Below are 25801 nucleotides of genomic sequence, written 5' to 3' on the forward strand. Positions count from 1 at the left end.
TCCCTGTTCTACCCGATAATAGGCCTGGATCAATCAATGATTGCCATGTGTTAATCTAAAACAGATTAAAAGTGCTCATTTGAAATGGCTGGGGACACCTGGAAGCAGCACAGGAGAGGGTATGCGAGAAGGAAGCATATATGAGGAAGGGAGGTGGCACAGGAGTGTGCTGGTGAGCAGCACTTGAAAGCAGAAAAAAACCACTGGCAGAATGGGCTCCTTTGTCCACAGACTGGTACTGAACTCTTGGTGGAATGAGTGTATGTATGTGTCACTCCTTTGCATTTAGGTAAAACTAAGTAAAAGGCTTTTCACATAATTCTCGGCGATCAGAGTTCATTCATTCATTCATTCAGTCGTATTTATTGAGTGCTTACTGTGTGCAGAGCACTGTACTAAGCGCTTTGAAAGTACAAGATGGCAACATATAAGTTGTGGTTTGAGCTCTACTACATGTCACTGTGGCTCCCTAGTCCAGGAAGATCCTGGTTGGTATGAACCAGGAACTCATGACAATTTAATGTCTGACTCCCCCGGCTCGTTGTGGGCAGGGGATGTATCTACCAACTCTGTTATATTGTACTCTCCCAAGTGCTTATTACAGTGCTCTGTACACAATAAATGTTCAGTCAATCTATCAGTCATGTTTATTGAGTACTTACTATACTCAAGAAACTGTACTTAATGTTTGGGACAGTAAAACAGAAGAATGCAACTGACATTCCCTGCCCACGATGAGTTTACTGTCTAGTGGCTCAGTAAATATGATTGATCTTCCTCAGTGGTCCATGTGTTGAGAAAAAAAATTGTATGTTTAAGCAAGGTGTTCCCTTCATCTTTGTAAACCACTGCAGGTATGTCATTGGGTCCAGGTGGTTTTCCATTTTACATGGCTCTGATTGGTGCAATGACCTCTCCAATAGTCTGATAATGTTTTAAAAGGTGTTTATATACTACTACTAATAATGATGGCATTTGTTAAGCGCTTACTATGTATAAAGCACTGTTCTAAGCACTGGGGGGATACAAAGTGATCAGGTTGTCCCAAGGGGGGCTCACAGTCTTAATCCCCATTTTACACATGAGGTAACTGAGGCTCAGAGAAGTGAAGTGACTTGCCAAAGGTCACACAGCAGACATGTGGCGGAGCAGGGATTCGAACCCATGACCTCTGACTCCAAAGCCCGTGCTCTTTCCACAGAGCCACGCTGCTTCTTACAGAGTGAGAGGCACAAAGTCCTCTCATTCTCAGGCCCCTTGCACTAGGCCATGCTGCTTTTTGTTTTGGGGGGGATTTGGGGGGGCTTGTTTTTCAAATGGCTTATGTTAAGTACTTATGTACTAAGCACTTTGGTAAATACAAGATAATGATAATGAGCCCCAGGTCTCCCCCTTTTAGACTGTGAGCCCACTGTGGGGCAGGGACTGTCTCTATATGTTGCCAATTTCTACTTCCCAAGCGCTTAGTACAGCGCTCTGCACACAGTAAGCGCTCAATAAATACGATTGATGATGATGATAATTGGGTTGGACAGTATCCCTGTCCCACTTAAAGTTCAAAGTCTTAATCCCCACTTTATAGATGAGGTAACTGAGGCTCAGAGAAGTTAAGTGACTTGCCCAAGGTCACACAGCAGACAAATGGCAGAGCTGGGATTAGAACCCGGGTCCTCTGACTTCAAAGTCTGTGTGCTTTCCACTAGACCACCCTGGCAAAAGTGCCATGGCATCATACGTTGGGAGGTTCTGTATGTTTTGCAACACCTCATGTTCAATACTAGGAGTGTTGAGGGACAGTAATAATAATAATGATGATGATAATGATTGTGGTATTTGTTCAGCATTTGCTGTGTGCCAAGCACTCTACGAAGCGCTGAGGCAGATCCAAGATAATCAGATCCCACATGGGGCTCACAGTCTGAGGAGGGAGAACAGGCTTTGAAACCCTCTTCTGCCAAGGAGGGAACAAGTTAAGTGAGTTGTCCAAGGGTACACAACTGAAAAGTGGCAGAGTCGGAATTAGAACCCAGGTTCTCTGATTCCCTGACCTGTGCTCTTTCCACTAGGCTATGCTGCTTCAGGACAGTATTAAAATGTCCTTGCTACGTGTTTAGCATTCCCTCGTAGTCTGTGATAGGCTGGAAGCCAAACAATCATATTTATTGAGCACTTACTGTGTGCAGAGCACTGTACTAAGCACTTGGGAGAGGACAGTACAACAGAGGTTTTTTTACAACAGAGTTTTCTTTTAGACTGTGAGCCCACTGTTGGGTAGGGACTGTCTCCATATGTTGCCAACTTGTACTTCCCAAGTGCTTAGTACAGTGCTCTGCACACAGTAAGAGCTCAATAAATACGATTGATGATGATAATGAGTTGATAGACCTGTTCCCTGCCCACGATGAGTTTACATCCTAGAGGGAGGGATGGACATTTATATAAATAAGTAAATTTGAGATATGTGGGGCTGGGGAGGGGGGCAAATCCAAGGGTCATCTTCATTCTTCAGAGAAACCATGATGGCATGTTAAGAGCCATAGAGAGTCTTGATAGAAGTAGGGAAGTTTCTGGTTTTGGGGTGGCCTGCATAGCCCTGCATCTCTTCTGCTTTGGCAGCCACACAAGCCTCAATTTGATTTGCTCATGGCCACTCCGGTTTCTGAAAACCCACTATCACTCGAATTATCTGGTGGAAAGGACTTGCTTTCCCCTCCCAGCTGTTGGTGTCTGAGCCCCACCGCTCCCGGCCGGAGCCAGGGCTGTATTTTCATGAATCAAATGTACAAGAGATTCACTCTCAAAGGCACTAATCCTCCTGGATGATAATAAAAATTAATAATCGTGGTATTTGTTAAAGGCTTTGTTCCAAGCACTGGGGTAGATACGAGGTAACTAAGTCGGACACAATCCCTGTCCCAAATGGGGCTCACAGTCGTAATCCCCATTTTACAGATGAGGGAGCCAAGGCACAGAGAAGTTAAGTGACTTGCCCAACGTCACACAGCAGACGTGTTGGAGCTAGTATTAGAACCCACTTTCTCTGACTTCAGTCACATTTATTGAGTACCTACTGTGTGCAGAGGCCCATGCTCTTTCCACTAGGCCATGCTGCTTCTCAAGGATGAAGCCCACTCTTGGCAGCATCATCCTCAAACAAGAGGACAACGTTACCTCATTCTGTCATGGCCCATTCCACCCCACCTAATCAAGTAGTGAAGATCTCCCCACCACTGGGGACCTGCTCAAGTTCCTTAGAAAGGGCATCCCTCTCCCCAGGGCTCAGGGCCCTTACAGCAATCTCCTCAGGAACAAGAGCTTTTGGTATTTTTGTTTTGTTTTATTTTGTTCTTTTATGTTTAATGTTATTTAAGTGCTTACTATGTGACAGGAACTGTACTAAGATCTGGGGTAGGTACAGGTTTATCAGGTTGGACACAGTCCCTGCCCCATATCTATCCTCTTCCTTGGAGATTCTCTCCCACTCCTCCTCATGGAAAGAGCACCGGCCTGGGAATCAGAGGACGTGAGTTCTAAACCCACTTGCTGGCTGCATGGTCTTCCGCGCTTCGCTTTTCTCACCTGTCAAAAGGGGATTCAACACCCGTTCTCCCTCCTACTCAGATTGTGAGCCCCATTTGTGATAGCTACTGTGATGACCTAATCATCCATCAATCAATCATTGGGATTTATTGAGCACTTACGACTTGCATAGCGTTTATATCCACCGTATAGTGCTTAGAACATAGTAAGTACTTAACTAATGCCACAATCATTATCGTTACCTCTCCCCGAAGTGATCACTTCTCACAGCCTAGTACAGATCTATGAGCCTCCAGGCATTGAAGTGTCAATCTGTCAGCCACCCCTCCTTCTCTCCTCCCATGTTTCTCCCATGTTGTATGACCTGTCAAATTTTACATTCACTATCTGCCACAGATGGGTGGAAACCTGAATGTCCTTCTCCCAGGTGGGTAGGCAGAGTCTCTTCCTTGCCTCATGTCCTGGGCTCTTTTCTAGGCTTGAAGTATTTGGATGTGTTTCCTCAGTTTTGGACTAACAATCTCAAGCCCCCTTTCCCTATAAGCTTAGTCATCCCTGTTTCATCAGGACCGAACACCACACTAGCAGCCTCTGCTGTTCCATCGCATTCCCTAATCCCGGAATGTGGGCCTGATACCCTTGGATCTCCTTCCTCAGAGACTGAATTCCTCACACTGTGCTTGTCCCAGCCCAGATTTTCCAGATTTTACAGGTTGTAGACTTTCTCTGCCCACTCCTAAAGAGCAAACTAAGCCAGGGAGAGAGGAGGCTGACAGGAGGCTTCTTCCAACCCTTTGGATGGAGCTGGTCAGATGTTTCATGATCCTGAATCCCAGTCCCCAAACCTCCATCCTCAGAGATAGGCAGAGGGTGAGGACCCTTATCGCAGAGCTACAAAATGGTACCCATCCCATTGAGGGATGGCACAATCGGTCTGGTTGCCGAACAAATGAGGTCAACTTCTCACTGTGCTCTGACTCAATCAATCAATTAATGTTATGCATTGAGTGGTCACTGTACTAAGCTCTCGAGAAAGTACAGAGAAGTAGCATGGCTTAGTGGGGGGAAAATGTTTGGATAGGTCTGGGTATTAGAGGACCTTCTGTACATTTTCTGTGTCTCAGTTTCCTCATCTGTAAAGTGGGGATTAAAGCTGTGAGACCCATGTGGGACAGGGACTGTGTTCAACCCGATTGTCCTGTATCGACTCCAGTGCTTAGTACAGGGCCTGGAGCATAGTAAATGCTTAACAAATACCATAATTATTAATGTTGTTGTTCTTATTAACAATAACAATAAACAGAGTTGTTTAAAGGCTCTTTTATTACCCATTCTCATCCCAAGAGGGCTAAATTCAGTGCAGGGATTGCAACAGGAATAGAAACCTCCCTTACCTTGCTTTGACATACTGTATTATTGCCCCTTCACACACTCCGCTCCATCCCGTTACATAACCCTTGTCCCCATGATAACTGTTATTTATATAAATCCTCTTTGCCAAACTTCTCCGAGGATACATTTTAGGGAACTTGTGGTTACTTGGTGTCACTGCTCACAGGCTCTATGATTGTCCATCCAGATCCTCTGTCTCCTTAGTCCAAAGCGATCTGGTTTGACACACATTTTGAGGGTACCCAAGCATTTAGTCCCCTCTCAGGATGGCACTTGGGGAATTTCCAGTACTCTCCCAGTCTCAACTGTGGGAGGGAAAGTCAAGCAGAGGCATATTCATTCCATTCCTAGCTTGGGCAATGACTAGCGAGTGGAAAGCAATCTGTTTCGAGTCAAAACTCCCCTGTGCTGGGCAGCAGCGGAATGGGAGAGAGTCGAGGGTGGAGACTCAAGTTTACTGTGTGGAAGAAGGTAGAGCTAAACTGCTTCTGGCTTTTTTTTACCAAGAAAGTTCTCTGGATACACTGCCAGAAGTATTGGAGATGGAGGTGGGACATTCTGGGAGACGCATGTCCCCAGAAGAAGCTATTGGTCAGAAACAACTCGACATCAGAAGACAAGATAGCACAAGCACTTAGTACAGTGCTCTGCACACAGTAAATGCTCATTAGTGATGGATTGGTGCCCCAGGAGCCTTCACCCTCTGTCCATCCATATGTCCCTCTGGGACCGGGGTCAAAGCAGTAGGTCAATCTTAATGTTCCCTCCTACACTCTCACACAAACTGGGATAATTTTCCTGGCAGCCTGCAGCTTCTATCTTCCCATTGTGGAACAAGGCACAGTGTTTGGCTTCTTCATCTCCTGACAATTGGAACCTGCAGAAGGAAAGGTGAGAGGGTGAGTTCTGATCTGCCACATACTGTGGACACCCTGTTGCTCCTTGCCCACCATTGACTTTAATTTCTGGGATGGGATGGATTCAGCCTCCCTGTCAGTGATGGGATGCTGGGGGACAGGTTGGCTGATTTTTATGTTCCTCTGGGATGCACTAGGACACCTGTGGTGAGACTTTATGTGATTGCTGTAAGTCAGAGAGCCAAACTACATATTGTTTAAAAGTAGCCTATATCTCATTTATTTTTGTGTTTCAGATAATGCTGGAGGGAGGAACCATCCACCTGTGGTCCTAGAACTGAGGTACTAGATCTCAAAAGATGCTAGTTTCTCTCCAGCAGCCATATTGGATGAAAATTGTTGCCTTCCAGCCAGTGCTGGCCCAGCAGTGTTTGGACATTATTGGGTTTGGCTCATCCCCAGGTGATTCCATATTAATTCCCTAGAATCCACTCACCCCTTAGTTTTGATAAAACAGCCAGGTGGTAATTTGTTGAGAAAGGAGGTCCACATCAACACGTTATCCTCATCAACTATCATTTTCCTTATCATCATCATAATCATTAATATCATTATCACCATCACCATCAGAATCACCATCTTCATCATTACTATAGCGAAGCAGTGTGGCTTATTGGAAATTATAATAATAATAATGACTTTTATTAAGCACCTACTATGTACAAAGCACTGTTCTAAGTGCTGGGGAGGTTACAAGGTAATCAGGTTGTCCCACGGGGGGCTCACAGTCTTAATCCCCATTTTACAGATGAGGTAACTGAGGTAAAGAGAAGTGACTAGCCCAAAGTCACACAGCTGACAATTGGTGGAGCTGGGATTTGAACCCATGACCTCTGACACCAAAGCCCAGGCTCTTTCCATGGAGCCACGCTGCTCTAATCCCTGCTCCTTCAGTTACCAGCTGTGTGACCTTGTGCAAGTCATTTAACTACTCTGTGCCTCAGTTCTCTCAACCACACAATGGGGATTCAATACCTATTCTCCCTCCTACTGAGACTGTGAGCCCCATGTGGGACCTGATTAGCTTGTATCTACCCCAGTGCTTAACACAGCACTTGGCACATAGTAAACGCTTAAAAAATGCTACCATCATAACAATTATGATTTTGATTATGGTAGCCACTACCATCATAGCCATCAGCATCACTTTCTCCATGAAGCAGTCACTGCTTAAATGCACATTATCGTGTTGTGTTGCACAAAACTGTCTGCAAAATTAATCTTCAGTAGCAGCACCAACTTTAAAAAGATGATGAGTGTTCACAGGACAGATCTATTAATCTCATAGACAAGCAGCATGGCTCAATGTAAAGAGCTTGGGAGTCAGAGGTCATGGGTTCTAATCCTGCTCTGCCACTTATCAGCTGTGTGACTTTGGGCACGTCACTTAACTTCTCTGGGCCTCAGTTACCTCATCTGGAAAATGAGGATTAAGACTGTGAACCCCATGCGGGACAACCTGATTACCTTGTATCTCCCCCAGCACTTAGAACAGTGCTTTGCACCTAGTAAGCATTTTAAAAATGCCATCATTATTATTATTATAAGCGCTTAACAAATACCAAATTATTATTAATAATGATGGCATTTATTAAGTGCTTACTAGGTGCAAAGCACTGTTCTAAGCGCTGGACTGTTCTATCCCCCAGACCCGTCCATTCCCAAGCCTCCATTTCAATCAGTCAATGATATTCATTAAGCACTTGTCATGTGCAAAGCACTACAATAAATGCTTGGAATAGTGCAATACAATTTCAAGTCTTCTGAATCCCTTATGCATTTGTGTATTCACTCACTGCATTGAATTCACATACATATCCTTACGCTTGACGACTCCATCCTATCTATCATTTATTTTAGTGTATCTTTTCCCACTAGATTGCAAATTCCCTGTTGACAGGCCTCATGTGTACTAACTCTAATGTACTCTCCCTACCCCTAATCAAGTTCTCTATTCATGATTACTCAGAGAATAGTAGGGTGCATAGAGCATAAGCCTCAGAGTCAGAAGGTCATGGGTTCTAATTCTGACTCCGCCACCTGTCTGCTGTGTGATCTTGGGCAAGTCACTTCACTTCTCTGTGCCTCAGTTCCCTCATCTATAAAATGGGGATTGAAACTGTGAGCCTTATTGGGACAGGGACTGTGTCCAATCCAGTTTGCTTGGTGCTTAGAGTGCCTGGTGCATAATAAGCACTTAACAAATATCACAAATTATTACTATCGTATTACTAATGATTTATTCATTCATTCATTCAATCGTAGTTACTGAGCGCTTACTGTGTTCAGAGCACTGTACTAAGCGCTTGGGAAGTACAAGTTGGCAACATATAGAGACGGTCCCTACCTAACAGTGGGCTCACAGTTTATTGATTGGAAGCAGTGTGGCTCAGTGGAAAGAGCCCGGGCTTTGGAGTCAGAGGTCATGGGTTCAAATCTCAGCTCTGCCAATTGTCAGCTATGTGACTTTGGGCAAGTGACTTCACTTCTCTGGGCCTCAGTTACCACAACTGGAAAATGGGGATTAAGACTCTGAGCCCCCTGTGGGACAACCTGATTGCCTTGTAACCTCCCCAGCGCTTAGAACATAGTAACAGCTTAGAACATAGTGCAGCACTCTGCACATAGTAAGCGCTTAATAAATGCCATTATTATTAAGATTATGTGCTCTGTCTACTGTACTCTTGATCCAGTTCTACCTCCACTCCAACCTTCTGCCTCCCCATTGCCACCTCCTCTTAGAGACCTCCTGGACAGTGACTCTCTGAGCCTCTATAAGTCTCTTTATCAGTCTGCCTAGAGCCTGTGGGGAGAACTGAGCTCTCCATCCTCTCATGGTGGGCTGGGGTGACCGTCTGTTCCAGCACTCACAGATCCACGGCCGGCACTGAGCCATCCTCCCACGTCCATGGAGCGTCGTTGGCCGTGCGGGACAATCCGATCCACCGAATCTTGTGGGTGCTCCTGGTGAGGTATGCCTGTGGGAAGATGGGGAGATTGAGGAGATAAACTGGCAGGGAGAGGATGTGGGGGTCTACAATCCCTCTACCGCTCCCGGGAACCAAACCAGTAAAGATAATGAGGTGCCAGGCCTCTCCAATGATGATATTTAATGATAATAATGATGGTTTTCGTTAAGCACTTACTATGTGTCAAGCACTGTTCTAAGCACTAGCGTAGACTCAAGCTGATCAGGCTTAACAGAGTCCTTGTCCCACATGGGGCTCACAGCCTTAATCCCCAGTTTACAGATGAGGGAACGGAGGTACAGAAAGTGAAGTGACTTACCCAAGGTCACACAGTAGACAAGTGGCAAAGCCGAGATGAGAACCCAGGTCCTTCTGACTCCTACCCTGTGCTCGATCCACTAGGCCATGCTGCTTCTCACTAGTCTCTCTCCAGTGGCCACTTGAACCCAAACATTTTCCACCTTCAAGAAATGGCTTAAAACCTCCCTTTTCTCAAGCAAGACTCCTTCCCTTTGTAGTCCACCCCCAAATTCTCCATCTTTCTTCCAGCCTCTAATCCCAGGATTTGTTTTTCCCTTCACCCCTTCCCACCTTCACAACAGGAACCATTGCTCTCAACTCAACTGCAGCCACCTAAAGCAATGTGCCTGTGGTTGATGTGGGGGCCCCAAAGGAGTCTTGCATCAGGGCCGGAAGAGAAGCAGTGGAGACTACTGGAAAGAGCAGGGTTCTGGAAATCAGAGAACCCAAGTGACTCCACCACTTGACTGCTGTGTGACCTGGGGAAATTGACTTCACTTCCCTGGGCATCAGTTACCTCATTTGTAAAATGGAGATTATGACTGTGAGCTCCAGGGGGGACATCGACTGGGTCCCTCTTAATAAGCTTGTGTCTCCCCAGAGCGTGGCACACAAGTATTTAACGAATACCATTTAAAAAAAAAAAGCTTTTGCTGGGGACGGGGGCAGGGAAGGAGGAGACGAAGGGGAGAAGAGAAGGGAGGAAGAGGGACAGAGAAAAATACAGCCAGTTCTATAATAAACAACTTTAATGTGCCCCCCGCCCCCAAATCCTGAACAATGGCAAAGGCATATATACAACCATGTCTTTTGATATCATATAATTTATCTAGACAGATACATGTCTGTGTAATTCCCTGACGGTGTTCACTCTGGAATGTGAAAGGAAAAGCTCTCTGTGGGAACACTCCCTATACTGGCAAAATACATCAAGTTATGCTTCAAGATGAACTTTGGACATACTCTCTTAGAACCAAAATGGCAGCTAAGCCTAGCTTCCTGAGCCTGTCCAGGGACCAATCTGAATCTCATCTCTGTTTTGTGCATTCCTGAACCATTTTCCCTCCCATGGGCACATCACTTAACTTCTCTGGACCTCAGTTTTCTCATCTGTAAAATGGAGATAAGAACATGATCCCCATGTGGGACAGGGACTGTTTCCAACCTGATTAACTTGTATCTACCCCAGCACATAGTAAGTGCTTAACAAGTACAATTATTATTATTCAGGATACAAGGATCTCTGGACTCCCATCTTGTGGGAAGCAGAAATTCAGGACAATCTGGGATGATGATGGCTTCCCAGATGTTACAGGCACCGTATTTACAGATTAAGCAGGAATTCTAAAAAGGGATTTTTCTTGATGAAAATTGCAGAGGTGACATCTTGCTGGCCTTCAACTGTGGTGGGTGGTGGGAGGGGGAAGAGATGTTAGCATGGGGACAGAGAAAGTCGGACATGGGAGGACCCAGGCTCACAGGTGGAAAGGAACCTGTGGATCAGAAACACAGCAAAACAGGTTTGCTTGCCCATCAAACAATAAGATTTTTTGAGTGCCTATTGTGTTTAGATCATTTTATTAAGTGCTGGGGAGAGTACGCTATAACAGAGTTGGTAAGCACATTTCGTGATCACAAGGAGCTTACAGTCTAGAGGAGGAGGTTGCGTCGGGTGGGAGGTGAAGGCTTCTGTACCCTCACTGCACGAGTTCTGCATCACTCCGCCTCTGCTGTCAGTCCTCCAACCCTTTCACACCCTGGCTTAGCGGCCCTCTGGGCAGCTGGAAGCAGCGGCAGGAGAGGCATTAAGTAATTAATTCATTTCCATGCAGATGGGGACCCAAGACTGAGGCATTAGCTCCTTCCTCTATTATGGGGGACTGCTTCCAGTGCCTATGGCACTGGGCATCAGAGCTGCTCTTGTCCCACGACTGGTCCCCTTAGCAAACCCTGATTTACTCCCTTTATTCAACCTACCTTTTTTTTCATAATGACATTTATTTATTTACCTTCAGCCCTACAGCACTTATGTTCGTATCTGTAATTTTTTGTACTGATCGTAATGGCTGCTTCCCCCTCTAGACTGTAAGCTCTTTATGAGCAGGGAATGTGTCTGTTGTATTGTTATATTGTACTCTCCCAAGCACTTAGTCTAATACTCTGAACACAGTAAGCGCTCAATCAATATGATTGATTATACCTATCCCAGTGGTTAGAACAGTGTTTTTTAAATTAAGAATATATTTTAAGTCCTTACTATGTGCCAGGCACTCTGCTAACTTGTTGCCAACTTGTACTTCCCAAGTGCTTAATACAGTGCCCTGCACACGGTAAGCGCTCAATAAATATGATTGATTGAATGAGTTAATTAATGAATGCTAAGCACTGGGGTAGATACAGAGAATCAGGTTGGACACCGTCCATGTCCCACGTGGGGCACACAGTTTTAATCCCCATTTAACAGAGGAGGAAACTGAGGCACAGAACAGTGAAGTGACTTGCGCAAGGTCACACAGCAGACAAGTGGCAGAGCTGGGATTAGCACCCAGGTCCTCTGGTACTCCCAGGCCCGTTCTCTCTCCATTAGGCTATGTTACTTGACAGATAGTAAGCATTTAGCAAATACCTTATTATTATTATCACCATCATCATTATTAATAAGATCCAGGGCCTCACCAGTTCTTCCTGGTTATCAACCTTCACCAAAGTGTAGTTCTTACTGGCACAATAGATCCTGTTCTCCTCCCAGGTCCTGTTTCTCAGGTAAAGGTGGTAGCAGTTTCCTTGGTGATATTTTGAAGAGGAGCAAGGGTTGCATTTGTGGCCTGGAGAAGGAACCAGAGCATCTGATTAAATGTCAAGGTACGTCCCATTCCTGATCTTCCTCCTCCCAAGCAATCCTGACCACCTTGGGCTCCACCCGGCTCTCCGTCCTGGACTCCCGAGTGTGGTTGGCAGCTGGCATATTTACCTCTGGGCTTGGCGACTAGCTCTTGGCAGAATCTTCTGGCCAGTTGCTGTAGAGTCTGAGAGACATTTCCATCCTGGATTGATGAGTGGTTTTGTTGCATGATGACTGCGGGGCCAGTGGGAACAGGTAGGAGATTACTACCGATGATTTGGTGAAACATCTCTCCCCTAACTGACACTCTTGGGGCAAGGTGTATCTGGACGGGTGGTGGCTGAGAGATGGTGTGAAGATCCACAGATGTCTTCCCTGGTAGTCACTTATCCCTGCCTCTACTAGTAGGGGAAGCAGTGTTGTCAGTGGATACAGAACGGGCCTAGGCGTCAAAAGGACCTAGGTTCTAATCCCAGTTCCACCACCTGTCTGTTATGGGACCTTGGGCAAGTCATTTAACTTCCATGTGCCTCAGTTACCTCATCTCTAAAATGAAATGATGACTGAGTCTGATGTGGGACAGGGACTGTATCCACCCCGATTACCTTATCTACCCAAGCGCTTAGAACAGTGCCTGGCACATAGCAAGTGCTTAACAAATATCACTGTTATTATTATTATCATCATCATAATTATTATAGGTCTAGGGAGGCAGCCACACCGGGAAGAAGGCAGGAAAACATTTCGTTTTTCCCTCCTGACGATGTGAAGTTGCTGTGGCTACTCTGCTCAATCCTACAAGAACTACAGGGTCAAACCAGGAGAAACAATTTGGCTGAGAAGCCAGCAAGCACAAGTTCTCATGTGCAGGATTGACTGAACCCATCTAATTCAGAATCTCTTCTAACCACATTCATTCATTCAATTATATTTATTGAGCAATTACTGTGTGCAGAGCACTGTACTAAGCGCTTGGGAAGTTGGCAATATATAGAGACGGTCCCTACCCAACAGTGGGCTCACAGTCTAGAACCACCTGTTTAACTGGCTCAGAAGGTTGTGTGAGTATTGTGGCCTATAGGAAAAAGCATAGTCCTGGAAGTTAGAGGACCTGAATTCTAAAAAGAAGGGCCTTCATCAACCCCAGATTTAATAATAATAATAATAATAATTATGGTCACCGTTAAGAGCTTAATGTGTGTCAAGCACTGTTGTAAGCACTGGGGTAGATACACGTTAAGCGGGTTGGACACAATCCCTGTCCCACCTGGGGCTCACACTCTTAATCCCCATTTTACAGATGAGGGAACTGAGGCCCAGAGAAGTTAAGTGATATACCCAAGACCACATAGCAGACGGTGGCAGAGACAGGATTAGAACCCAGGTCCTTTGGCTACCAGTCCATGCTCTTTCCACCGGTACGACCATAGTGCTTCTAATTGGGTAGAGTGAGGGTGGGGGGAAGAGAACCAATGAAACAAATCTGCCAGCATGTAGTTTCAAGCCTTAAACCATGCCCCCTGTTCTTCTTACTTTCAGAAGTAAGAGAGAGTGGTGTTGAGAGTGTCAATTTTGTCATCAAGGGAAGGTAGTTTGGGCATGGAGGTGAAATAGGGCATAATGCCTTGAGAAAATTGAATGGGGTCAAAAGGTGGGAGAACTCAATGGGGGGAACACCAAAAATAAGCCAGGGGGAGGTTTATGGGAGAGATGGCAGGTTAGGAGGTTGTGGTCAGATAGAGGGATGTCAGAGTCAGTGAGGGTAGAGACTGTGCAGTGGCCAGAGATGATTCATTCATTCAGTCATATTTATTGAGCACTTACTGTGTGCACAGCACTGTACTAAGCGCTTGGGAAGTACAGATTGGCAACATATAGGGACGGCCCCTACCTAACAACGGGCTCAGAGTCTAGAAGATGATGAGATCGAGTCCGAGTTGACGAGTGGGTGATGTGGGGTGGCGTGGGAGATCGGTGGAGTTGAGAAGTGATAGGCGGGCAGCCGAACGGTCTTGAGGAACATCTATTGAAGTCCCCAAGGATCAGTGTAGGCACGGAGAAAGAGAGAAGTAATGTGAGAAGGGGATCAAAATGATTTTAAAAGTTGGAGCTGGGACTCAAGGATGACTGTTACTACTACTAATAATAATGGTGATATTTGTTAAGTGCTTACTATGTGCCAAGCACTGTTCCAAGCTCTGGGGTAGATACAAGTTAATCAGGTTGCCCCACGTGGGGCTCCCAGTCTTCATCCCCATTTGACAGATGAGGGAACTGAGGCCCACAGAAGTGAAGCGAGTTGCCCTAGGTCACACAGCTGACAAGTGGCGGAGCCGGGATTAGAACCCATGACCTCTGGCCCTCCAGCCCGTGCTCTTTCCCTTGAGCCATGCTGTTTTCTTTAACCCATTCTTTAACCCCATCCAATTTTCTCAAGCCATCCTATTCTATTTAGCCTCCATGCCCAAACTACCTCCCTTCAATGACCAAAGTGATGCTCTCAACACAACCCTCTCTACTGAAATCAACTCACTGGCTCACTATCCCTTCAGTGATCTCATACCACTAACCCACAGCCCTCAATTGCCTCTCCAGTCCACCTACTTTGCTCTTGAGCGCGAGCCGCACAGTGCTGCGAGAGGAAATCTAGGTATCAGGCCGACTTCCTCCACTTCAAGTTTATCCTTGCATGGTTTAACTCTGTCCTCTCCTCTGCCTGGCAAAATGATTTCTCCATCCTTTTAACATCTATGCCCATCTCTCTTGACTGTTGTTCCAGACATCCAACGCCCTCCCCCAACCCTCTGCCCCTCTCCCCTAATAACCTGGTCACCTACTTTATTGAGAAAATTGACACTCTCAGGTCTGATCTCCCTAAAATCTCCCCTTCCCATTCCCAGTCCCTCCCTTCTCCCGCCCCTTCTTCAAATCTCCCATCTCTCCCATCAGTATCTCTAGAGATCTCCTGCCTTCTCTCAAAATCCACCCTCTCCACTGGCACATCTGTCCCCATTCCTTCATACCTTATCAAAGCAACTTGCTCCCTTCTTCCTTCCCTAACTTCCAATTTCAACTGTTTGCTCTTCAGTGATTTTTTCCCCACCGCTTTCAAGTACCCCCATGTCTCCCCATCCTGAAAAAAACCCTCTCGATGCCACAGCCCCCTCCAGTTATTGTCCCACCTCTCTCCTACCATTCCTTTGCAAATTCCTTGAATGAATTGTCTACACCTGCTGTCTCAAGTTCCTCTCCTCCAATTCTCTCCTTGACTCACTCCAGCTTGGCTTCTGTCCCCTTCATTCCAGAGAGACTGCTCTTTCAAAGATCACCAAGATCCCCTTCTTGCCAATCCAATGGGCTCTACTCCATCCTAATCCTCCTCAACCTCTCAGCAACCTTTAACACTGTCGACCACCCACTTCTCCTGGAAACATTATCCAAACTCCACTTCACTAACACTATCCCCTCCTCATCCTTCTCTTATCTCTCTCGACACTCATTCTCTGTCTCTTTCATGGGCTCCTCTTCTTCCTCCCACCTGCTAATTGTGGGTGTTGCTCAAAGTTCAGTTCTGGGTCCTCTTCTATTCTCCATCTATACCCGCTCCCTTCTTGGAGAACTCATTCACTCAAATGGCTTCAATTATCATGTCTACCCAGACGATACCCAAATCTACATCCAGCCTTGATCTCTCTCTCTCCTTGTCTACATTCTTACATTTCTTCCTGCCTTCAAGACATCTCTACTTGGATGTCCTCCCCGCACCTCAAGCACAACATGTCCAAAAGAGAACTCCTTATCTTTCCACCCAAACCATGTCCTACCCATGACTTTCCCATCACTGTGATAATAATGATGATAATAATAACAATAATTCTGTTATTTGTTTAGCACTTACTGTGGGCCAGGTGCTATACTAAGTGCAGGGTGGATACAAGCAGATCAGGTTGGACACAGTCCCTGTCCTATATGGAGCCTGCAGTCATAATCCCCATTCACGAATAAGGTAACTAAGGCACAGAGAAGTCAAGTGACTGGTCCAAGGCCAAACAGCAGACACGTGGTGGAGATGGGATTAGAACCCAGGTCCTCTGAGTCTCAGGCCCAGGTTCTTTCCACTAGGCCATGCGACGTCATGTATTTTGTATTCAACTGGCTTTTAATAATTTAGAAAAATCTAATAGAGTAGAATTTCAGAAATAGTGATTAAATCACCACCCCTATAGGCATTTCTGGCCTGGGAGAGAAATTTCAAATATTCTCCCAGTTACCTTCTTTGAAGTTTCACTTTATATAGGCACCACCATCCTTCCTGTCTCACAAGCCTATAACCTTGGCCTTATCCTTGACTACTCTCTCTCATTCAACCCATCACTAAATGTTGTTGGTTCCACCTTTATAGCTCTGGTAAAATCAGCTCTTTTCTCTCCATCTAAACTCTTACCGCATTAATCCAATTCCCCATCCTATGCCACCTCGATTACTGTGTCTGCCTCCTTGCTGACCTCCCAGCCTCCTGTCTCTCCCCACTCCAGTCCATACTTCACTCCGCTGCCGAGATGGTTTTCTACAAAAATGTTCAGGCCATGTTTCCTCACTCCTCAAGAAACTCCAGTAGTTGCCCACCACCTCTGCCTCAAACAGAAACTCCTCACCATTGGCTTTAAAGAGCTCGATCGCCTTGTCCCCTCCTACCTCACCTCGCTGCTTTCTGACTAGAACCCAGCCCGCACACTTCACCCCGCTAGTGCTAAGCTTCGCACTGTGCCTCCATCTGATCTATCTTACCACCGACATCTCTCCCATGTCCTGCTTCTGTCCTGGAACATCCTCCCTCCTCATCTCTGACAATTACTCTCCACCTCTTCAAAGCCTTATTGAATGAACATCTCCTCCAAGAGGCCTTCCCTGACCAAACCCTTCTTTCCTTTTCTCCCGCTCCCATCTGGGTTGTCCTGACTCTCCCCCTTTATTTAACCACCCTCAATCAGGCCCACAACATTTATATACAGAGCTGTAATTCATTTATATTAATATCTGTCTCCCCCTTTAGAGTCTAAACGTTGTGGGAAGGGAATGTGTCTGCTTATTGTTATATTGTACTCTCCCAAGCTCTTACTGCAGTGTTTTTCACATAGTAAGCATTCAATATATGACTGACTGACTGACTGACTCTCTTATAGTTTGATTAAATTTTCCCAACCACCCAATACAGTGCTCTTCCCTGAGTACGGTTAGGGTTCCTAAGAAGGACAGCTTGTCCAATATTATTGGGTTAAATAAGTCTTTATGTGAGCCAGCGGGAAAGCCGGGGGAATATGCTTAATTTAATGTCATGTCACAAATGCTGGGGTTGAATGTGAATTTTTGCTAGGCTGGGAAGACTTTCTGGTATTCTCTCTCAGGTCCAGGCAACTAGACGAGAGTTGTTGATCCCTTCTCATGGGGTAGGGAGAGGTGGATTCTTACTCATGGTCCCCAAGGTCACCACCCCAGACAGAGACAGCAGACACAGAACCAGCAAAGCCAGAGCGACTGGACGCCACAAGGAAGATGGAGCCTGGGGACCTGTGGAGAGGAAACAAGATTTGGTGTGGGTTACTGCAGGCATTGGCAGCAGTCATGGAGTAAACTCCTCTGGTTGGGGTAAAGGAATCCTTGCTAAAAAATCCCTAGTGCTTCCGGGAAGATGGTTACTGATCATTATTATGAAATTCATTATAGTACTTTGTTAAGTGCTTACTATTTGTCAAGCAATCAATAAATCATTGATACTTACTGACCACTTGCTATGCATAGAGTACTGTACTAAAAGTTTGGGAGAGTACAGTACAACAAAGTTTATAGACATGGTCCATGGTTCTAGAGAGAAAAAGTATGGAAGCTCCCCAAATTTGCACATCATCCTTGCTCAAGCGCTAATCTAAGTGCTAATTAAATTCCCATTTTATAGATAAAGTAACTGAATCACAGGGAATGAAGTGATTTGCCCAAGGTTACACAGTAACTGGCAGAGCTGAATTTAGAACCCAGGTCCCCCGGCTCCCAGGCCTGGGCTCTTTCGTTTGGGCCACTCTACTTCCCAGTTACCAGATGTCTCCTCCTCACCTCAGAAGTAATAGACACATGACAGGTTACACATACTCTGCGGGTCAAACATTGTAATGACATCATACAGAACCTTCTGTGGACATTCCCAGTTTTTGAGTGGATCATCTTTTCCCTCACTCTAGCAGCGTTAGGGGTAGCGGTAGTATCAGTATTCATCGAAAGCCCACAAGGTATAATTCCCTCTAGTAAATGCAGGGGAAAGTACATTAGGAAACAGCCAATCAGTTGAATATATTTGAGTATTTACTGAGTGTAGAGCACTGTACTAAGTGCTAGGGAGAGTACAATATAATAGATTCCTTGCCCACAAGGAGCTTACAGTATAGAGGGGAAGAAATAAATAAATTATGGTTATGTGCTGTGGGGATGAGGAAAGTGGTGAATAAAGGGTACAAATCCCAGTGCAAGGGTGACACAGAAGGGAATGGGAGAAGAAGAAATGAGAGCTTAGGGAAGGCCTATTGAAAGAGATGTGATTTTAATAAGGTTTTGCAGGTGAGGAGAGTGATCATCTGTTGGATATGACGGGGGAGGGAATTCCAGGCCAGAGGCCAGATGTAGGAAAGGGATCGGCCATGAGATTATCCAAGATCTAGGTTGCTTTTGATTCCAAAAACAGATGCAGGTTCTGAACTCTGGAACTCAGCTGCAGGAATTGGAGCAGAAATACAGGGTGGATTTGTGCCTTACACCACTTCAGAACAGGCCAGATTGTCCAGTTTGAAACCTGATGAATGGACACCTGAACACCTGTTGTTCAAACTATCTGACAGAGGGGAAAGAGATCTTGAGGGAGCAGAAAGAAATAGTCTGAGGGAGCAAAGATGACACCCCACCGTTCTCCTCTGGAGATTCAGAGGCTGGAGGATTGATCTTCCTACCTGAAAGGCCCTTGGAGAAGTCGTGGATTCGGCTGGATTTTAGGTTTAGCATCGTGTATCCATCTTCATCCTCCATGCTGGCTTTACTCCTAGCTGGAGGTGGGTGGAAGGCCTCCACAAATGTACACTCAAAGTCACCACACACTCATCCGCAACCCACTGTCCCTGTCCCTTTGACTCTCCTCTGATGAGTGGCTTGTGAAAGGGTGACTTGTGTCTTGTTCAGGAAGTTCTCTCCCTGCTGCTCAGATATAATGTAACCCTTGGAACTAAAAGAGGAATTTGTGGTGTGGTGACAGCAGAAAGGAAACTTTTTTCTCCACGTTATCTCCAGCTAAGATCACGAGGGACTCTTCATTGGTTCCATGGGAAGGTAGTGTGGCCTTGTGGAAAAAGCACAGGCCTGGGAATCAAAGCACCTGGGTTCTAATCCCCGCTCTGCTCCATGTCTTCTGTGTGACCTCAGGCAAGTCACTTCACTTCTCTGTGCCAAATGGGGATTCCATACCTGCTCTCCCTCCCACTTGGACTGTGAGCTCCATGAGGGATCCAATTATCTCGTATCTGCATCAGTGTTTAGTAAAGTGCTTGGCATGTAGTAAGTGTCTAACAAAGATCACAATCATTATTATCATTACATCTTTCCCAAGCCCCCAGGGGCAGGGGTAGGCTGTTTCCGATAGACTGTCTAAACCCAGGTTGGTATGACTGACACTACACAATCTCAACAGGTTTCAGTTTCTTATGCAATGGGAGTCCACACAGCCAACCATGAAGGACTGTCTGTTCTAGATCCGTCTGGGTTGGAGCTGGGACTGCAAGGAGTGAGAGGAGTCCATTACAGTCCCCAGAAAAGAAGTGGGGATGGGAGGTGGAGGGAGGTAGCATCCCGGCACCACCATTTCAGGTTGACTTGGGGTTCAATTTGAACCGTGGAATCCCAGCCCAGTCCTAACTCTTGAACCAGCCTCCAAGGGCACCTGGGAGAATTTATTTATTATAATGACTCTCTTCCCTATTAGATTGTAACTGCTTGAGGGCAGAAGTTGTGTCTAATTTATTGCACTATCCTAAGGGCTAGGTACAGTGCTCTGCACACATTTATTATAAATAATCAGTAAGTAGCACTGACTGATTGATTCAACCTGTCTGAAACAGAAATTCTGAAACTCTGCAAGTATCGGATTTGCCTTAAAATATGGAGAAGTGAGAGATTAGACCAAGGACACCGGTTTTGTCATTCCTCTTCCTAGCCCTTGGGACAAAATCAGTAATCCAAAGTCTCCTTGCTGGTGGCAATAATCCTGCTGCACCCTGGGATCCCTCTCTGAGGAGACAGCCAGTTCTGTCTTCAGTAAATCAGACAATAAAACCAATTAAAGCCAATTAATCTCCACAAAGCTACTTGTGCTGATTTCCCAGCTTCCTTCACTGCGGTCTCCAACAAGACTTGAGAACATCTGAGAGGAGCAGAGAAGACTCAAATTGGGGCCCTCCCTTACTGTCTCTTAGAGGAGCCAGCAGTTAAAAATTTTGGAGGAAGAGATCAAATGTGAATGGCCGAGGTGTGAGTGGCAGAGGCTGGAATGCGATTGGGCAGGAAGTGAGACTTTCGAGAGAGATGTTCATATTTAGAACAGACTAAGGAAGGAGGAGTCCATTCTCCTTGTCCACAACCCACCTATGATGGCAGACTTTTAGCGTTCGGGGCTCCTTTGCTGTCAAGTGACGGAGTCCTCTGGGAGAACTTTTCGGGGCCTGTGACTGGGACTGTTTGGTTAATGTCGATTGGAGTTTGGCATTAGTTCTCCTAGGTGTTTTCCTCCTCAGCTGAACCTACCCATGGTGGCCAGTTCAGAAATGCCTTTCCCTTACCAAGCCTAGCTCTTCATTCAGTCGACCCCTAGGTGTCCAGCTTGTATTTCTCACTCCTGAATCAGGATGGGTCAATTAAATCAGACGGCGCTTCCTTGAGTCGTTCTCCCCCCAACAAAATGTCCATCCCCTCTGGACATGGGGAAATCATTCCAGCCTCAGTGGATCACACGCCTTCCCAGATCCAGGCCATGATACAAACCACCAGGGTTTGACGGCATTCCTCAATTCTATGCCACTTTTGCCCTGCTGTAGTGCTAAGACCATATACCCCAAGTCAGATTTAACCACCCCCTTGTCCGTTGTTCCAAATCTACCCCCGAACCAAGACCCTTGCTGCTTTAGTCTCCGGTAAGTTTCTATAGTTTATCCTGGTCATTAGAACTGCATGCAGCAAAAGCAACTAAATTTTATGACCCGTTAGCAGAAAGGTACACTTCCCCTTCAAAACCATCAGTGTCTGAGAATAATCCACCCACAGGCAAGGGGGGCAGTAGAATGGCGCCTCTGTGTTTTCACGGGCAAGGTGTACAAGAGATTCTCTCTCAAAGACACTTATGCTCATGAATGAATCCTACTGTTGGCAGCATCACTCCTGAACAAGAGGACAGCGCTACTACATTCTGACATTCCCCCTCTAGACTATAACCTTACTGTGGGCAGAGAACTTGTCTATTAACTGTGTTACACTGTACAAACACTTAGTACAGTACTCTGCACACACAATAAATGCTTGATAAATATGATTGATTGAATGACATGGCTCAACTATCACATCTCTGGGGATGTGATGAAGTTCAATATAAAGGGCCCCTTTTCCCAGGGCTCAGGGGTGTTAGCACAATCTCCTTAGTAACAAGAGTCCTTGAGCCTGGGTGAATCTCTCCAACTCCTCCTTGTCTCTTCCTCAGCCCTCCATTTCCCCTGGTCTGACATGGATCCAGGAGCCTCCAGGCAGGTGAAGCCCCCTCCAGAGCCCCGGACTTTTCCACTGTGTTGTCTGATTGTCTGACCTGTCACGTTTTACATTCGACGGCTATACGCAGAACCTCCATCCTCGGTAATAGGGCAAAGGTGAGGACCCTGAATGTGGGGCCAGAGATGGTACCCACCTCATTGAGCGATAGCACGATCGGCCCATCGCAAAACAAACGTGGCCAACCTTGAATGTTCTGGGAAGCCTCCTTTATTATCTGTTCTCATGCAGCAGGAATAGCGACCTTCTTTACCTTGGTTAGCTGAATTCTTTATCACCCATTACCCTACTCTTGTCCCCCTTACCCCTCTTTCTTATATAATACTTGTTCCATGGCAACCATTATGCCCACACATTCTCTCTAAGAAGCGTGTCTTAGGATAGAGCTTAGGCAACCTGTGAGCCCCTTAGGGACAGACACTCTATTTAAAGAAAGACATAGGTTCTAATCCTGACTCCACCACTTCTCTGCTGTGCGACCTTGGGCAAGTGACTTCACTTCTCTGTGGCTCAATCACCTGCCAAATGGAGATTAAGACCGCAAGTCCCATGTGGGACAGGGACTGTGTCCAACCCGATTTGCTTGTATCGATCACAGGATTTAGTACAGTGCCTGGCACTTAACAAATAACGCAAGTATTACTACTACTACTACTACTACTACTTCAACCAGTTTGTCAGTCATATTTACTGAGTGCTTCCTGTATGTAGAGCCCTGTACTAATCGCTTGGGACAGTACAATATAGCAGACACATTCTCTTCCCACAACAAGCTTATAGTCACAGCAACTACTTCCATTACTACTACTACTCAGCGGGGGAGAGGTGGATACTTCCTCATGGTCTCCAAGGCCACCAGCAGAGCCAGCAATAGCAGACACAGGATCAGAAAAACCAGAGCGACCGGACACCACTTGGAAGACAGAGATCATTCAATCATTCAATCGTATTTATTGAGCACTTACTGTGTGCAGAGCACTGTACTAAGCACTTGGAAAGTACAATTTAGCAATAAAGAGGGGCAATCCCTGCCCACACCGGGCGCCGGGACCTGTGGGGAGGAAGTAGGGTTTGGCGTAGGTTATCCCAGGCAATGGCGACAGTTTATGGACTAAACTCCTCTGGTTGGGGAACAGGATTCCTTGCTACGAATTCCTAGCGCTCCTGGGAGAGTGGTCACTGATGCAAATATCAGATGTCCTTTTCCTGACCTGGAAATAACAGACAGACAACACATTACATGCACTATACAGGTTATGGAAATAGAGTATGATGTCATTTTATTTTATAGTATTTGTTAAGCACTTACTTCGTGCCAGGCACTGTACTATACTCTGTGGTTGATACAAGTTTAGCAGCTTGGTCACAGTCCATGTTCCATACGGGGCTCACAATCTTAATTCCCAATTTGCAAATGAGGTAAATGAGGCAGAGAGAAGTCAAGTGACTTGCCCAAGGTCACACAGCAGACCCGTGGTGGCAGTGGGATTGGAACCCAGATCCTTCTGGCTCCCAGGCCTGTGTTCTATCTACTAGGCCAGGAATTCCATAAATTATAGAATGTATCGATCAGCCTCTCCCTCACTTCAGTAGTAGAAGTAGTAGCAGTTTTGATATTTGTTCAGTGCTCTCTGTTAAAGGACAGTGGGAACCACACCTTGCTTCCAATGGCTCCTTCCCTACTGCTTTCAAGCATGCCCACGTATCCCCGATCCTAAAAATCACCTCTCTCTTGACCCCATGAATCCCTCCAGTTCATTGTTCTTCCTCTGCCCGTTCCTTTAATAATAATAATGATGGCATTTGTTAAGTTCTTACTATGTGCAAGTGACTTCACTTCTCTGTGGCTCAATCACCTGCCAAATGGAGATTAAGACCGCGAGTCCCATGTGGGACAGGGACTGTGTCCAACCCGATTTGCTTGTATCGATCACAGGATTTAGTACAGTGCCTGTACTGTACTGCCTGTAATGATGTGAAAAGTGCTCATCATTGTTGCTGACTTGTCCTCCTCAAGCGCTTAGTACAGTGCTCTGCACACAGTAAGTGCTCAATAAATAAAATTGAATGAATGAATGAATGAAGAACGTGTTAAAAATGCTCATCATTGTTGCTGACTTGTCCTTCTCAAGCGCTTAGTACAGTGCTCTGCACACAGTAAGCGCTCAATAAATATGATTGAATGAATGAATGAATGAAGAATGTGTTAAAAGTGCTCATCATTGTTGCTGACTTGTCCTTCCCAAGTGCTTAGTACAGTGCGCTGCACACAGTAAGCGCTCAATAAATATGACTGAATGCATGAATGAATGAAGAACGTGTTAAAAGTGCTCATCATTGTTGCCGACATGTCCTTCCCAAGCGCTTAGTCCAGTGCTCTGCACACAGTAAGTGCTCAATAAATACAATTAAGTGAATGAATGAATGAATGAATCCTGTAGACAGTAATCTCTCCCAGAGCACCCCACCTCCATTTGCAAACATTTTGGTAGTGTAGCCATAAAGTTTTCTGGGCAAAACTATGGAAATGGTTTGGCACTGCCTTCTTCTGCGTAGTAAACGGGGGTCTCCGCACTCAGTTCTCTCCCATACCTCGGCTGCCCATCACAGGTGAGTTTTGACCTGTAGCAGATTGCCTGCCGCTCGCTAGTCACTGCTCAATATAGAAATGGAATGGGTAGGCCTCTGCTTTACTCTCCTTCTCATAAGCTGAGATTGGTAGGGTACTGGAAACTCTCCAGGTGCAACACTGAGAAGAGTGGTAAGCACTTACTATGTATCGAACACTAGTCTAAGCACTGGGTAGATGCAAGTCAATTACATCAGATACAGTCCCTGTCCTGCGTGGGATTCACAGTCTCAAGTAGGAGGGAGACAGGTATTGAATCTACATTTTACAGCAGTGGAAACTGAGGCACAGAGAAGTGACTTGCCAGCAAGCAGTTGGCAGAGCAAATGGCAGAGCCGGGATTAGAACCCAGGTCCTCTGACTCACAAGCCCATGCTCTTTCCCCTAGGCCACACTGTTTCTCCTGAAGTAGAGTGCACATAATGCTCAATAAATATTGATTGATCAATTAATAATTGATTGTGTTCTCTACCCAGATGTCTGTAAACCCAGATCCTCCTTCTGAGCCACGGAGCTAAATGGTAGTTCTTGAGATGGGAGAAGCTAGGTACAAAAATAAATTACATTTGGCATAAAGATGTTTAGTATCATTCAGTGGACAGACATATTGGCTGAAAACTTGATTGATGGCACAAAATCAGAACGTTTTCACTAACTCTTGAATGTTTCTCTCTGCAGTCAGAACAATTTGGTGGTGGGGGGGGACAAAGGGATCCCATGGGAATAGGAAGGAATCATTGAATAATATATATATATATATATATATATATATATATATATATATATATCTTAAGAACTTACTCTATGCAAAAGACTGCACTAAATACTGGGGAAAAAGTGCAAGTTTGAAAATTAGCCAGGGTCTCTAGCCTTCCAAAGGGCTCACAAACTAACAATCAGAGGAAAGAAAGGACCGGCAGCAGATCCAAAAGGATAAAGACAACAAAACAACAAAAAGGATAAGGATAATGATGCATAGAAAAAATAAATTATGAGAAGCAGTGAGGCCTAGTGGATAGAGCAAGGGCCTCCACACTCAGTAAATATGATTGGCTGATGGGCTGACCTTGGCCGACCTGGATCTCTCTTCCTTCTCCTTTCATGCACCACCACTAAACCGCCACTCTTCCAGACCAACATTTTGGAGCCAAATCCATTCATCTCCGCATTCCTGAGCAGTCTCTACTGTCTAATGCCCTGTCAGTCAGAAAGGGGACGGGCTGGGGTCCGGTGAAAATGCTGGAAAAGGGGTGGGAGTACCTGGTTCTGATCCTGCCAATCCCCTGATGGAGGTTTGTCGATAGATGCTCATCATGGTGTATCCGCCCTCATCCTCCACGTTCTCTGCTTTCAGGCCTGTGAGCTCCAT

The 25801-nt window shown here is 45.8% G+C and overlaps 1 protein-coding gene across 1 annotated transcript; it reads right to left on the reverse strand.

Moving 5' to 3' along the window:
* Window positions 1-5469: 5469 nt before the first annotated feature.
* On the reverse strand, window positions 5470-25801 carry LOC119939392 (C-type lectin domain family 1 member B-like). The gene is made up of 6 exons (XM_038759394.1): window positions 25693-25801; window positions 17430-17528; window positions 12090-12194; window positions 11795-11943; window positions 8721-8827; window positions 5470-5809 (listed from the first exon to the last, which is right to left on the reverse strand). The coding sequence occupies exons 1-6, from the start codon at window positions 25799-25801 to the stop codon at window positions 5668-5670; spliced, it is 711 nt and encodes a 236-aa protein (XP_038615322.1). The 3' UTR covers window positions 5470-5667.

The sequence above is a fragment of the Tachyglossus aculeatus genome, chromosome 17 (genome assembly GCF_015852505.1).
Source record: "Tachyglossus aculeatus isolate mTacAcu1 chromosome 17, mTacAcu1.pri, whole genome shotgun sequence".
Lineage (NCBI taxonomy): Eukaryota > Metazoa > Chordata > Mammalia > Monotremata > Tachyglossidae > Tachyglossus > Tachyglossus aculeatus.